This window comes from Aulonocara stuartgranti (assembly GCF_965226115.1).
Source record: "Aulonocara stuartgranti genome assembly, chromosome: 22".
NCBI lineage: Eukaryota > Metazoa > Chordata > Actinopteri > Cichliformes > Cichlidae > Aulonocara > Aulonocara stuartgranti.
Window position 1 is genome coordinate 892643 of NC_138957.1, and position 15494 is coordinate 908136.

The window sequence follows — 15494 nt, forward strand, 5'->3', positions numbered from 1 at the left end:
TGCTGGCTCCTGTGTCAGGCAAACGGGGATAAAAACATAGTTATGTCATGAATCGCTGTGTGGCAGGCAAGCAGGAGTGGTGGACCCAAAATGCAGAACTCAGACACGGAAGTGAAACTTAAGGCGCAGCTTTATTGCTGGGAAAAACCTCGTACAAACTAAACTCACCAAAAGAAAACCAAAAGTCAGAACAGAGGAACCAAGGACTGAAACACTGGAAAGAAACACTAAACTGGAGCAGGAGACCAAACACTAGGGACATCGAAGCAGAACACACAGCTAGTTGAGGGTACGACGCGACACTGACACAGAGAAACACAGGGCTTAAATACACAGACGGCAGTAATCAAGGGATGAGAGACAGAAGGGGAACACACCTGGGAGAAATCACAGCTGACGAGACAGGGGAAACGTAACTGAGCACACTCACATATGACACAAACCTTCACAATAAAACAGGAAACTCAGACACATGGAACCAGGCAAGACATTGAACTAAACAGACAGATTCACAAACAGATGGGGTGACACCATAGACAGAGACAGACTCAAAGGCAGACCAAATATAACACACAGAACTCAAACAATAATAATCATCATCATCATCATAAACTAGAAAATGATAACTAAAAGCGCTGGGTCACCGACCCAGGACCATGACAGTACCCCCCCCTCAAGGGCGGGCTCCAGACCGCCCAACAGAAGCACAAAAAACAGCCAAAAACAGAAAACAACCCCACCAGGGCGGGCGGCGGGGGACCAGGAAGGAGGGACAGAGCCCAGAAAGACCCAGAAGGTCAAGTTCAGGGGGCCGACCCGGAGGCCGACAGCGCAGGAGGCCAAAACGGTTCAGTTCCGGGGGCCGACCGTGTGGACGGCAACTGCGACGACGGGCAAACAGTTCCGGGGGCCGGCCATGCGGAAGGCAACGGCGGCGACGTGGAAACAGTTCAGGAGGCCAGCCGTGCGCAAGGCAACGGCGGCGACGTGGAAACAGTTCAGGAGGCCGGCCGTGCGCAAGGCAACGGCGGCGACGTGGAAACAGTTCAGGAGGCCGGCCGTGCGCAAGGCAACGGCGGCGACGTGGAAACAGTTCAGGAGGCCGACTGCGCGGAAGGCGGCGGCGGCGGCGAAGGAGACGACGGAGCAGTTCAGGGGGCCGACCGCGCGGAAGGCAGCGGCGGCCCTCCAGTCCCAGGCGTGCTGGCCATGGCCTGGTGGGCACAGGACCAGATGAGGCAGGACCAGATGAGGCAGGACCAGACGAGGATGACGAGGATGCAGAGGCTGGACCAGACGGGGATGACGAGGATGCAGAGGCTGGACCAGACGAGGCTGAAGCAGAAGCAGAGGCCGGACCAGGCAAAGCAGCTGATGAGGATGCTGAAGCTGGACCAGGCAAAGCAGCTGATGAGGAAGCTGAAGAGGAGGCCACTGCAGGTGATGCGGAGGCTGGACCAGGCGAGGATAAAGACACGGAGGCTGGACCAGGCGAGGATGAAGCAGTGGCTGGACCAGGTGAAGCGGATGAAGCCGAAGCATGCGCTGGACCAGGTGAAGCGGATGAAGCCGAAGCATGCGCTGGACCAGGCGATGCTGAGGATGCTGAATCCGGACCAGGCGACGGCGTGGAGGATGCAGCAGAGGCCGGGCCAGGCAACGGCGTGGAGGATGCAGACGGAGGCGCTGCAGCAGGTGGCGGCATGGATGAAACCGCTGCTGCAAGCGTGGATGAGGCTGCTGGTGGAGCAGCTGGAGGCTGGATGGGCTCCTCGGGCCCCCCAACTGACGAGAAAGGAGGCTGGACGGGCTCCTCGGGCCCCCCAGCAAAAACAGTCTCAGAACCAGCAGGTGCGGAGACTTCTGGCAGGAACGCAACAGAACCAGCAGGCGCGGAGACCTCTGGCAGGAACGCAACAGGACCAGCAGGCGCGGAGACCTCTGGCAGGGACGCAACAGGACCAGCAGGCGCGGAGACCTCTGGCAGGGACGCAACAGGACCAGCAGGCACACGGGCCTCTGGCAGGGACGCAACAGGACCAGCAGGCACACGGGCCTCTGGCAGGGACGCAACAGGACCAGCAGGCACACGGGCCTCTGGCAGGGACGCAACAGGACCAGCAGGCACACGGGCCTCTGGCAAACACATGGCAGACTGCAGCTGCACAGAGCATTGAGTCTGCTCAGGCAGCAACGGCCGGGTGCGGTCCTCAGCTGGCTTCTTAACCGCCAGGGGTCCAGAGTCTGCTGGGGGCTGAAACCCAGCCTCTGGGGAGGCCCTGGAGCGAATCTCAGTCTCAGAACTAGCCAGCTTTTGAGGACTGATAACAATATTGTTTGGTTTGTCTCTCTGATTAGGATTCAAGGTTGTGGAACAGTTCTGTAAGGGTTGGACAGACATAGCTTGCTGTACCGGAGGTGTAGGTGAAGATGATGGCTGTATAGGTGGCTGAGCTGAGGGCAACTGAAGAAAAGGTCGGGAAAATGATGGTTGTGAAGTTTGAAACCGAGCTGACGATAAGGCTGATGATTCCTCTACCAACTGAGCTATTGACTGGGCTAAGGATTGAAATAAGGTTTGTAGTAAGTCAGGCTGTGGATGTGACTGTGCTATGGGAAGCGAGGCTGAATGTGGTGGAGGTGGCGACTGAGCTTCGGGCCGGGCGGCTAACAGAGCTTCGGGCCGGGCGGCTAACAGAGCTTCGGGCCGGGCGGCTAACAGAGCTTGGGGCGAAAATGGTGGTGGTGGAGTTGGTGTCTGGGCTACAGGCGGCTTCTGAGCAGGAAACACAGGACACTGAGCTACAGGTGGCTGCTGAGCAGGTGACTGAGCTGAAAGCGGACGGGCAGCTGACTGAATAAACATAGCTCCAGAATAAACAGTTCCAGATGAAACAGTCTTAACTCCTAGGTCCGAAGGAGCATCAGAAGCACAGTCTTTTGAACCAAAGTGGAAACGATCGCTCTCAAAATGAATACTGTCATTTTCTGGAACAGGAGGAACAGAAGATCTAGAGTTCATGAAGCTGACGTTAGCGGCCTTGGGGGAAACGGTACGTTTATCCCTCGACACAGAAGGCGAATGTAGGGGGACTTTGTCACTCACCCTAGGCGGTTGGTCGAGAAGAGTCCCAGGCTCCTGCCGGAGCCGTGAGTGCTGGCGGCACGTTCGCCGCTTCCAAGTAGAAGAGGAAGCAGCACTGGCAGAATGTGACAAGGAATGGCTCGGCTGTGGCTACCCCTGCTGTGAAGTGGAAACGCTGGGTGAGTCGGGCGGCACGATAATAATCCCTAACATCTTGTAAAAGGCTTGTGCAGGCGTGAGCTGATTGCTTGCAGGCTCGTAGTAATCCTCCCGGGACCGGCTGGAGCGTTTTCTGCGAGACCTGGGCGTCCGCGGAGAGGAAGCAGGTGAGTGGACCGAAGGGTAAGCAGCTAGTGAGGAACGGCAGCATGGAGGCCCTCCAAGCGCTAGCCGAGTCCCGTCAAAACGGGAGCTGCGCTTCCACGGTGAGTCCGCTGGATCCATTACTGGTCGCGTCGTTCTGTCATGAATCGCTGTGTGGCAGGCAAGCAGGAGTGGTGGACCCAAAATGCAGAACTCAGACACGGAAGTGAAACTTAAGGCGCAGCTTTATTGCTGGGAAAAACCTCGTACAAACTAAACTCACCAAAAGAAAACCAAAAGTCAGAACAGAGGAACCAAGGACTGAAACACTGGAAAGAAACACTAAACTGGAGCAGGAGACCAAACACTAGGGACATCGAAGCAGAACACACAGCTAGTTGAGGGTACGACGCGACACTGACACAGAGAAACACAGGGCTTAAATACACAGACGGCAGTAATCAAGGGATGAGAGACAGAAGGGGAACACACCTGGGAGAAATCACAGCTGACGAGACAGGGGAAACGTAACTGAGCACACTCACATATGACACAAACCTTCACAATAAAACAGGAAACTCAGACACATGGAACCAGGCAAGACATTGAACTAAACAGACAGATTCACAAACAGATGGGGTGACACCATAGACAGAGACAGACTCAAAGGCAGACCAAATATAACACACAGAACTCAAACAATAATAATCATCATCATCATCATAAACTAGAAAATGATAACTAAAAGCGCTGGGTCACCGACCCAGGACCATGACAAGTTATTTCTCTGTTGCAGAACAGTTTTTTAACAGTTATTCAAATGTCACTAACCATGTAATTACACTACTGGTTAAAGTGAATACTGACCTGACCGACTTCCTGGAACTTGCGCTTTTTCAGTCTGAAAATGGGCACGTGTTGTCCTTCAAGCACAGCTTTGGCTTCCTCTCTCCAGTGTGCAAATAGCTTGCCAGAGCTTAACAGAAAATGTTGATATTGTTAAGGTGTGTAAACTTTGACACGACATAGAACAGAAGTCAAAATATAAATACCTCCTGAGATCAAAGTTCTCCATCAACAGCAAGCACCACCATTTACGCAAGTAGGGCATGTCTGACTGTAAAATATTAATATGAAACATATTTAACAACTTTCAAAAGATTCAAGACTCCATTTCTGTGAAAGTAAATAGAATACTTACTATAGTATAGTCAAATGAAGCATCCAGTGCCACGTACAGAGCAGACTATTTGGAAGAAAAAATGAAAATGTCATTTTTCTTACAAGCTTAAATTAGCTTCTGAATCTCAAGAAGAGAAGAGAAAAATTACCATCAGCATGAAGATCCCACAGTCAACTCCATAGTCTTGGCTTGGAAAACCCTGTATTACATTGAAAATAAAGGCTCGTTAATAAAATCCCTTAAAAGAAGACTAGTGCAATTCATATTATTCACCATACACTTAAACTAGCACATACCTTCAAGTCAAAGCTCTTTTTTTCTGACCACTGCCCGGGAATGATCTTCACTGCAAGATTCCTTTTTGTTTTAAAGACAGTTACATTCACAAGTTAACAGATGTCATCATGATGGGTGTGAAATGTTTATTGCTAATAGCACCAACTGTAACTACAGGCCTTGGGAACACGACCTCAAAAAAACAGCATAACAAAATGAAAAACTACAGTCACATGCTCACAGTTGGTCAAAATAAAGCATTAACAGCTTTAAGTTAAGGTTGGCATATTTTATAAACTCATTTTTAATGGTGTTTTATGTTAAAAATAGAACACTGGAAGACCCTATTTATGTCTGAAACTCATCTAAAGACAGTATCACTGACTTGATCATAATTTGAAGATGAGAATAAAATGTTGAAGCATCATGCTGATATATCCATCCATCCATTCGCTTCCGCTTATCCTTTTCAGGGTCACGGGGGGCGCTGGAGCCTATCCCAGCTGTCATAGGGCGACAGACTGGACAGGTCGCCAGTCTGTCGCAGGGCTAACACACAGGGACAGACAACCATTCGCACTCACATTCATTCACACAGTTACACCTAGTGGCAATTTGGATTATCCAATTAACCTATCCCCACAAGCTGCATGTCTTTGGACGGTGGGAGGAAGCCGGAGTACCCGGAGGGAACCCACGCAGACACGGGGAGAACATGCAAACTCCACACAGAAACTTGCTGATATAGTTTATAGAAAAAGCATGTGAGTGTACTGTATGTGTGAACACTCAAGATCAGCAGAACATGATCTGGGATGCACTTAACCTGGAACACTGAACAGGTTCCTGAAAACTCCGGAACAAACCAAAAATGCTTATAAAAATGTGACCTCAAAAGTGAAACATATTGTTGGCCACCAAATCCTGCCATGGTGTATAATGGGTCAAGAAAGAGGATTTCTCTTTTAGGTGGCTTCAGTACCTAAAAGACAGTTAGCCATGACTTCAAACCTGAAAACAATGTCATTGCAAGCGATCACAATCAAAGACTTTTGAAACTGCGTCATAAAAGCTTGAATACATCTCAGACACATAGCAAAATTCTAACAGTTTGTACGTGTCAAAAAACAAGACTTACACACAACTGGAAATGACCAGGTGTCCAGAGAGGGAGAACTATGATGTCCATCCTCTGAGCATCAGTCTGAAACAGAATTGTATTTTTAAGTATCCTGTATATGAACTCGCACCAAAGTTATAAAAAAAAATCATTTTGATTACTTGCTTGTTTCTTTAAAGGACGGTACACTTACAGGAAAGGACTGCAGTGGATCACAGCCATAGGGTGCAAGCCAAGTCCGGGTGACATACAGATTTTCTATGTAAATGCTTATCCCCTAGAATGTTAAAAAAAAACAACATTTAAAACAACAGCTCTTTCAATTAAAGCTTGACAATCATCATATACAACATACAGTACCTTTGACTGAACAATTTTAGTGATAAGCTCGAAACAGCCATTTCCAATCTGAAACAGAAAAAGTCATGATAACAATGAATGTACACTTTATTTTTTCATATTCGTAGAAAAAAAATACTTACAGTCGATTCCATTTCTTTGTTTAAACGCAGTGTCCAAAATTCTGCCCGCGTGAGGCATCCAGAAGACGTTTCAACAATCAGCTCATCTTTGGGTCTGCTGATGTCCAGAACATAGTTGAGCTAAAAAAAAACAGATAGGTGTCATAGACTGTGGATGACCAAATCAGATAAGCACTAAAAGTTGCACTTTGCGACATCTGAAAACTTTAACATACAAGCTGTTGTTGGCCAGGGTGCGGTACAAAACACCATGATGAACGGCTGGCCAAAATGTTCTCAGGCTTTGTCAGAGCTTCGCACGGTGGTCCACACAGGTCAGGAAAAGTTGCATCTGTTGACCTTCTATTGGCTTTCTTGTTGTCAACTCTTTCCTGAGGTTCTATAGGGATTTCTATAAGGAAATTCTGTCATGGTCGGACGGTCCTTCCCGGAGCGACCTGTCTGTGTGTGTATGTGTGTGCTTCTCTCTCTCTCCTCCTCCACCCAGTGGCTGACACACCTGCACCTAATTTGCCATCCAGCTGTCACTGATCATCCTCGTTGTGGACTGAGGTACTTAACTATGTGTCTGGATGGCAGTCGACGCTGGATTGTACTGGAGGCTCGGTAGTAAAGAGTGTTTTCTTACTTTTAACATAGCCTTAGCCGGCTACCCTTCTCACCTGTAGCTGTCGTCACTTGTTTATAGGAGGAAGTGATACGGAGCAGAAGGTTGGAGAGAAGGAGTCCGCTGGATTAAGCCCTCGGAGGAGAAACACACTCAGATAATCACTTGGGAGACTCACCTGCACACCACTGGGAATTTGGAGATGATCACCGTTGGATTTTTGTACTTCGCTTTGTGACTGTTTTGAGCACTGTAAATAAACGCACTGTTTGCTTCGCATCCAGAGCTCCGCGACTGAGTCTGTATTTCCCCCATTACCCGTGACAAAATTCATTTGAAACAGCATGTAACAAATTCTTTTATGAGCCATCAACTACAACAAGATAATGAATGCAAGATTATTATTTCACCTATATATGAGAATCACTATTCAAAATAAGAAATTTTACCAGTGTCACCAGACGCTGAAGGTGCTGGGTTCAACACCGTTTCTGTGATTTCTCTGGGTTTATTGCACACCAGTGGGGCTAGGTACACAAAGAAAAGAATATACACACAGATAGGAACAAACCTAACATGTAAACAATGGTAGCGTTCTGGTCATGACACAATGCATGTACTTACCTACGACAGCTTGACCCAGTGCCGACAATGAGATATTGATCTTTCCAAGTCGACCATGTCTTAGCTGCCTCTCCAGAAGTTTCTTGTTGGTGACAGTGTTATAATGATGATTTATATTTCTCATCAGAAACACATGTGTGGATGGACTCATATTACTTAAAAAGTAATTGCTTTTCCTCATGTTTGCAAAGAACTGTTCAACAACTTGACTGTTCAGCCAGCCTTTCAGCTCCGGGACAAGTTGAATTCTGCGTAATATGTCCTTGGGATCTTTTGTATTTCCCTCATGAAATCTGTCATACAGGACATAATGGTCAGATGATCCAGTGACAGGATGAGGATTTTCATTTACACTATCCATCCTTTCATGTAGCCATGGAAGATTCACTTTCAGGCTTCCATCCTGTGCAGCCTTGACATTTTCCTCAGTGGGCTCAGCAAGTCGACCTTCATGTGGATGAAATGGCAGTTTATCAGGAACCCGCAAATTGGTGTGTGCTGCCAAACCCCTCGCAAAATCGTAAACACAGACGTTTGGCATGTGCTTCCAGGACAGGAGAAGGTCAGCAAAATCCCGGGGACTTTCAGCACGAAGATTAAATTTAACACTGTATACAATGCCATGTGGACATAGTATTACAGACCATCCTCCTGCAAGCAAAGATTTAAAAAGTTGTTTGTAATTGTAATTACATTTTTTAATGCTACTTCTAATAATCGCTAAGTGATGCTTACCAGAGGCACCCCATATGCTTTGAAAGACCTTATCATATGTCTGCCTGCTCTTCATCTTCTCCCTCAGTCTGGTGATGAGATCAAAGCGGGAGCCTTTGGAGTCGATGTTGCATGCTTTACACAATTTTCTTACCACTCCAACCTGACAGCAATTAGGGAAAACTGTAAATGGAACAACCCCAGAACTTTATGTCACATATTCTGAAAACTTCAAAGCAATGTTACCTTTTGTTTGGCAAGTTCATCCAACAGACGGTCTTCTGTGACACTGCTAAGCTTTGCTTCATGTGAAGAGCTTGTTCCTACTTTTTTAAACTCTGTGTTAAGCACAATGTCACTTGTTCGAGTTTCACTCCCGATCCATGGTGCCCAGTGCGTGTAACTTGGTGGAACGGAAAATGGATTCTTCACACCGCCTACAGAAAATGGCATGTTTTTAATTACAATCTAAATTACTTTAAAACACTGAATGACTTTCAAAAAGTTTTTGCCATCACTCACTTGGAAAAAACCCACGGCTTATCATTTCCAGGTGAATAGAGTTCCAAAAACCTTCAATGTCATGTTCACCATTGAAGTCTTCCGGGGCTTTGAGGTCACTCACTATAATAAATTGACTCATAAAAACATGCACATAATGTACACAATGAACTATATACACAAATGTACATTAAACTTACCTGCTAACTTGAACACCCCTTTTCTGTGTAAGTCCATAACTACCACAGGGGGGTGAAACCCACAGTTTATGCAGGAGTACATGTATTCTGCGTCAGTCAAAGCCTCAAAATGGCAATAAGCATGGAAAATGGTATCCCGAGAAGGAAACTTCACTCTTCTTAAGCCCTCCAATGAGTCAATGACCCTTGAAGCAGATACATGGTTCTGTAATATGACAATAGGGTGAAGAAGACTATGATTACACAGATATTTAAATTTGGGCACCAAAATATCATAATGACACAAACACATTTTTAAAGCAATCTTCAGATGAGTATATTTTATTTTTGTGATCCTCACCTGCAGATTTTCTCTCAAAAAAAGGCAAAGTTCAAGAGACAAAACAACATGGTTGTCAAAGTTGTGAAGCCCATCTGTCCACTCCTGGTACCTGTAGACCATGTGGCACCGAGGACACGATCTATGGTGTGTTGAAACATCTGTTAAAGACAAATCACATTAATGTCAAAACATTAGTATAGGAACAATTATAACTAATTATTTCACACTGATGTTTAATCTTATTCATTAAAACTTACTCTCAATCACTCCCATCATGCTGACAATCCTCGCTTTATTGGTAACTAGAACAGCCTCATCAAGTTTTGGGTGCTCTGGGCACACCTGGCACAACGTTTCACATGGAAGGAGCTGTTTCTGATGATCCATTTTCTGTGAGATGATATTTTCTGGAAGAGATCCAGGTATTTTTTTCTCTTTAAAAATATAGCGTATACTCCTTTCGACGGCAGCATTGTCCTCAAAGGAAGAACTCTCCTGAGTCATCTGTGATGGGGTGCCTGATGATAGTGGTACAGTTGATTTGAAGATGTCTCTCTGTGTCTGGACGAGATGCCATTTAGCTATGTTTTTATGAGGACATGATATTCGAGGCTTTGCACAAGCACAATGCCAGGTGTTCCTCAGAGCATTGTAAGTCACAAATATTCTGCCAAGACGGGAGAAACTGTGTATTTCCGGCTCAAATACAGACAAACAGATCTGTGTTGAGGATCCACCAAAATCCACAATCACACAAAGTGGAGCATGTGCCATCTGGGCAGCTTTCTGTCTCTTTATGCATGTAGCAGCTTTGGCCTCTCCAAAAAATTTAAGGTCCACCATTTCCATCACGATGTGCTCTTGAAGAAAAACCTCCTTTACAGTTTCTCGGCAGTAATCTAGTGAGCGAAGGTGCTCACATAAACTGAAGCCTAGTCCGCTCCGCTGGGCCAGCAACTGGTATTGCTGACATTCCTCCAGCTCACATCTGATATTGTGAGACATCCCCCATGTTTTCCTCTGAACGTGAACTGGCACAGAAAACCCATGGCCAGTTCTCTGCACAGCAAATAACCCTGTAGTTTCATCTACACAAACACACTGCAGATGACTGGCCAGGCAAACATCTATTGATTGGTTGGAGTGCTTCCTCATCATGTGAGCCTTGTAGTTTTTGGTACGAAGAGCAAGGCCACAGTGAGGGCATGTCATTTTCATGGACTTTCCATCAGCTGCAGTTTTATTGAACACAGAGGGTAGAGCATATGAATGTTCTAACAAAGACTCAGAAAATGGTTCAGATCCCAAAGACAAAACCTTGGGGGGGAGACGGGGCTCCTCGAAGAGTACTGCCGGAGGAATACGGGTCTCCTCGGAGAGTTCAGCGGGGAGCAGTCCTGATAATGGTGGCTGACTTGGTATTGAAGAATGCTGACAAGACAATAAATGCCTTGCCATATCCCCACGCCGTATGATTGTAAGATTACAGACAGGGCAGTGAAAGTGTCCTGTTGTCCTACAAGGCAGCCTGCACTGGCATATCATTTTATCTGTAAGAGAAAAAAACAAACAAACAAACAAACAAACAAACAGATGTAATTTAAATGTAGTTGTATAGAATGCAACCAATTTGTCTAGCAATCAGATTGTACATGTTAACAAAAACATCCAAGCCAACCTCAATAATGAAAGTTAAATGGTATGGATCACAAAAGTTATGTCTAGGAAAGTGGTGAAAACTAAATAAAAATATATTTTATAAAAACACTATTTTTGTTGCAGATGAATAAACTGAACTGTACAATATCAACAGCAACTTTTAAGTCAACAAAGATACTGCAGAAGTGCTTAAAAAAGTGCATATTTATAACTATAAAGTATATTTAATACAAACATACCTTTGAAAGGCAAAGCATTTTTTATATGCACACTTAGATGCTCCTCAATCTTTGCCCTGACAGTAGGGCTGAAAGTGGGGCACAGAGGGCAGTGAAAGAGTCCTCTGCAACACGTGTTGCATTCCTGCAATTCTGGCTTTAAGCCCGAATTCCAGATTGATAAGTGCATCTAAAACAGAGAGAGAAACAGATAAACACCATATATACATTTAAGTTAAGGTTTTAGCAGAAATAACAATTTACAGTTGGCATGTAATAGATTTGGGAAGAAAATCCTTGAAAAAAAAACCCCACAAATATTTTACAAGACACTTTAATTTGTGAGACATGTTTCTATTGACATATAACAGTCAATTGAACAGAGGCTAACTAAAATCTGGGCAATAAAAAAGCTGTACAGAAAAGAATAATGAATAGAAGTATTGATAAATATCTAAATCTGTTTGTGACGAAATTTACAGTGTTGACGCTAACCAAAGGTGTCACAAGTACACACGTTCCTTACTACAGTTTAGATACCTCTGTTTAAAAAGCACCGACTCGACTTTTTAGTCAAGTCGAAGCAAGAAGTACAGGGTCTAAAATATAATTTATGTACAAAATTTTGAAGTAATCTTGCGTCCAAAGCACGCGTGCGGGGGGCTGATTTACAAATGTACGGATTACAAAGTACAGATACGCGTGCTACAATGTGAGAAGTAGAAGTATAAAGAAGTATACAGTAGGCACAAAAAAGTACAGCAGTAAAGTAAAGATACCAGAAAATTCTACTTAAGTACAGTATTGAAGTATTCGTTATTTCGCATCTCTGACGCCAACAATAAATCATACTCTAATGCAAAATGTGTTTTTTGCTTCTTCTCGCCCACAGAAGCCGTTAATCCAGCTCTCTTACTGAAACCAGGCCCAGGAAAAAGCATATCTGTGTGTTTCTCTGCCATGGAGCACGATGAAAAAACATTAAAATAAGGAGGAATGTTGTTGTAACGCAAAAAAAGTGGCAACATGATCATTGAAAGAAAACTAGACGATTCCTAGAATTATAAAATCACTAACGGCAAATTTATTTAAGAAAGACTTAACCAACCTTTGCGATCAACTTGCAAGACTTCCACGGTATCCATGCGTGTTTACGGCTACTGTGGAGGTCACGTGTTTCCGGCTACTGTGGAGGTCACGTGCTTCCGGCTACTGTGGAGGTCACGTGTTTCCGGTTAGTGTGGAGGTCACGTGCTTCCGGCTACTGTGGAGGTCACGCGCTTCCGGCTACTGTGGAGGTCACGTGTTTCCGGTTAGTGTGGAGCTCCACAGTGGCTGCAGCCAGACCCTTCTCCTTAAAGGCCGCATTTTAAGGCCGATTACGTCACAGCGACACGACGAAGACTGTCCCAATTCAAAGGCTGCTCTACATGCGGCCCTCAAATGCGTCCTTAATTTCCCTGAATTTTAAGGATGGGTCGGTGTAGCCTTCATGGCCCAACATATCCCAGACTTCATAGCTCGGCAGTGGTGTGGATAATTTAAAAAACGGCGGAAGCGGAGCGGACGAAGAGTAAACTTTCAGAAGTAAGTACTGAATATTATGTCACTTATTTATGTGCAAATGTTTTTATAATGAAGAACATAAAAAAATTACTGTTGGCAACATGTCGGGAAAGTTATGTGACATTAGCGACGTTTGTACTAACTTGGTCTTAAAGCCTTTACTTCAAAATATTCGCCGTTCAATAGCTGACTTTAATCTTACAGAGAATGTGATGATTTTATGCATAATTAAAGTCAGTCATGTCAGTCAGCTGACGGTTCACTCGTTAAGCTGAAAGAAAGATGCTTTAATCACAGGAGTCACACGTGTCCACTGCACCATCTGGGAACTCTTCTTGTTTACACTCGTAATAACACAAACACTAAATCCTCCTTCTCGTGTGCTGTTTTGTAGCAGTGTGTACACCTGAGACTGTCACCTGTCTGTCTGTCCTGCACTCTCTCTCTGTTTCTTTCTCTCTGATTGTGGAATAAAAGTATGAACATGTGTTTATAAGTTACACTTGTGTTTGAATCCTGCAGCTTATCACACATTTGATTTCCATGTGTGACGACTGCAAGTGTCCAGAGTGAGGACAGACTGAGGGAGCCACTGCTGCACATCATCTGTGAGGCTTTGCACCCCTGATGATCCACCAGGACAAACTCAGCAGTGTGTGAGGAAGAGGAGGAGGAAGAGCCAGCAGCAGCTGACAGATGGAGAGAATAGACAGACTGTTCCCTGTTTGTGAAGGACTGCTAGGAAAGTTTAACATAACTGTCTGTGCTGAATCAGTCTTATTAGGTAATGTTCACATAATGTGATCATCCCAGTGTTTCCAGTGTGGGAGAAAGTACTCAGAGTACTCAGGGCCTTCAAGTTACACACTATGAAAGGCAGCAACAAGTTTAATGTTCAGAAACCTAAAGTCTGTATCAGCAGCAGAATGGAGCTAAAAATAAATGTTGGTTTCAGTTCTATGAAGCTTTGAGTATTTTGGATCAGTAGCTGCTGTGTTTGTTGCATCATATTGCTGTAACTGTTTATATGCTTTATATATTCTGAGCTAAGTTGATCTATAGTGTTACATCATATTCTATAAGGATGTTATGTGTTTGTAGACTTTCTGCCCAGTTTGACCCATTTAGCAGAAGTCAGCCTGTTTAAGGCTCTGATGTCTATTCTGTGTGACTTACAGCAGTTATGACATGGTCTGATTTTCTCACCCAGTAAAGGAATATTTCATATATCAGTCTACTCTTCATTCTATCAGAAACAGTTATCACAGCTCGCACATTTTCTTTTTACACATGTATGTAAGCATTTGAGCCAAATTTAGTAATGCCAACATACTGAAGGAACAACATTTGTCTCTTATATATGATACACCTATATATGCACTGTCAATATACATTTTGAACCAGCTGCAGATGTCAGAGTAACAACTGACTGACCCCCACATAAAGTGCGTTACAGTAGTCCACAGGGGAAGAAATAAAAGCATGGATCACGGTTTCAAAGTGCTGCCTAGAAAGAAACGATTTCACTCTTGCCAGTCGCCTTAAATGATAAAAATGGACTGGTTCAACTTAAAACCAAGGGCAGTAACAACAGGTTTAAAATAAACTTCCAGGGGTTCCAAATGAAAAGAAGAGGACTCACAGGAGCCACTGGGTCCAAACACCAACAAATCTGTTTTCTTTTCATTCACATTTAAAAAGTTTAGAGCCAACCAAGCTTCAATGTCATCTAGGTATGTCAAGAGAGGTGTTATTCAGATGCCATCCTTCGGCTTCAGTGGCAAATAAATTTGGTAGTCATTCCTATATACTTGTCTTTGAGTGAAGATTTAAGGTGGTAAGACATGTAAATAACTGCAACTTGAATCTGTACTGAAGCTCAGTATTTGACAAAGAGTTCATGTTCACTGCTGTAATAGCTAATAATGACTAATATAATAACCATAATATTGGCCATATTATATTTACATTACCAAAGTGATATGACTTTAGTCTCATGAACAACATTAGCTAATTGTTATTTAAATGACTGTAAGTAAGTTAAATGACTGTTCAGTACAGAAATGAAGCCCAACAATCATGTTTTACTGTCCTGTGGTCTCAGCCTCAGATACTCATCAAATCACACAAAGCTCTTGTAGAAACAAACAAACAAATGAACAAAATATGTTCTCCTTCATTTCTGTCAAACAAAGTTGTATGACACGTTTCCAGCTGTTAGTATCATGGTTGCTAGGCAACCTGGGAAGCGCAACAGAGACTAGAGCCCATGTGTTTGCAACAAACTTGCCGTTTATTTTGCAAGTCGAGCTCAACACTGCCCCTAGCGTCCTGGAGCACTTCCGTTGTGATTTGGAGTTTGCATGTGTTTTGTATTTTGTACGTGTTTTGTATTTTGTACGTGTTTTGTATTTTGTACGTGTTTTGTATTTTGTACGTGTTTTGTATTTTGTATGTGTTTTAGAGTTTGCATGTGTTTTGTATTTTGTATGTGTTTTGTATTTTGTACGTGTTTTGTATTTTGTATGTGTTTTAGAGTTTGCATGTGTTTTGGATTTTGCACGTGTTTTGGATTTTGTACGTGTTTTGGAGTTTGCATGTGTTTTGGATTTTGCATGTGTTTTGGATTTTGTA

General features: G+C 44.2%; 2 protein-coding genes across 2 annotated transcripts in view; both read right to left on the reverse strand.

Annotated features, from left to right (window-relative positions):
- The window catches only part of LOC309698884 (dynein axonemal heavy chain 6-like), a 242468-nt gene that overhangs the window by 180050 nt on the left and 46924 nt on the right, over nt 1-15494 (reverse strand).
- Nucleotides 3108-12514, reverse strand: LOC309698136 (uncharacterized protein; the record flags this gene model as incomplete). The annotated part of the gene is made up of 22 exons (XM_082520451.1): nt 12403-12514; nt 11316-11484; nt 9675-10967; nt 9436-9575; nt 9096-9300; nt 8917-9018; nt 8641-8831; nt 8416-8557; nt 7681-8331; nt 7506-7583; nt 6665-6828; nt 6450-6569; nt 6328-6375; nt 6161-6244; nt 5986-6051; nt 5738-5829; nt 4868-4928; nt 4720-4770; nt 4590-4634; nt 4441-4505; nt 4256-4364; nt 3108-3386 (listed from the first exon to the last, which is right to left on the reverse strand). Exons 2-22 carry the CDS (start codon nt 11482-11484, stop codon nt 3108-3110), a joined length of 4155 nt encoding a protein of 1384 aa, XP_082376577.1. The 5' UTR covers nt 12403-12514.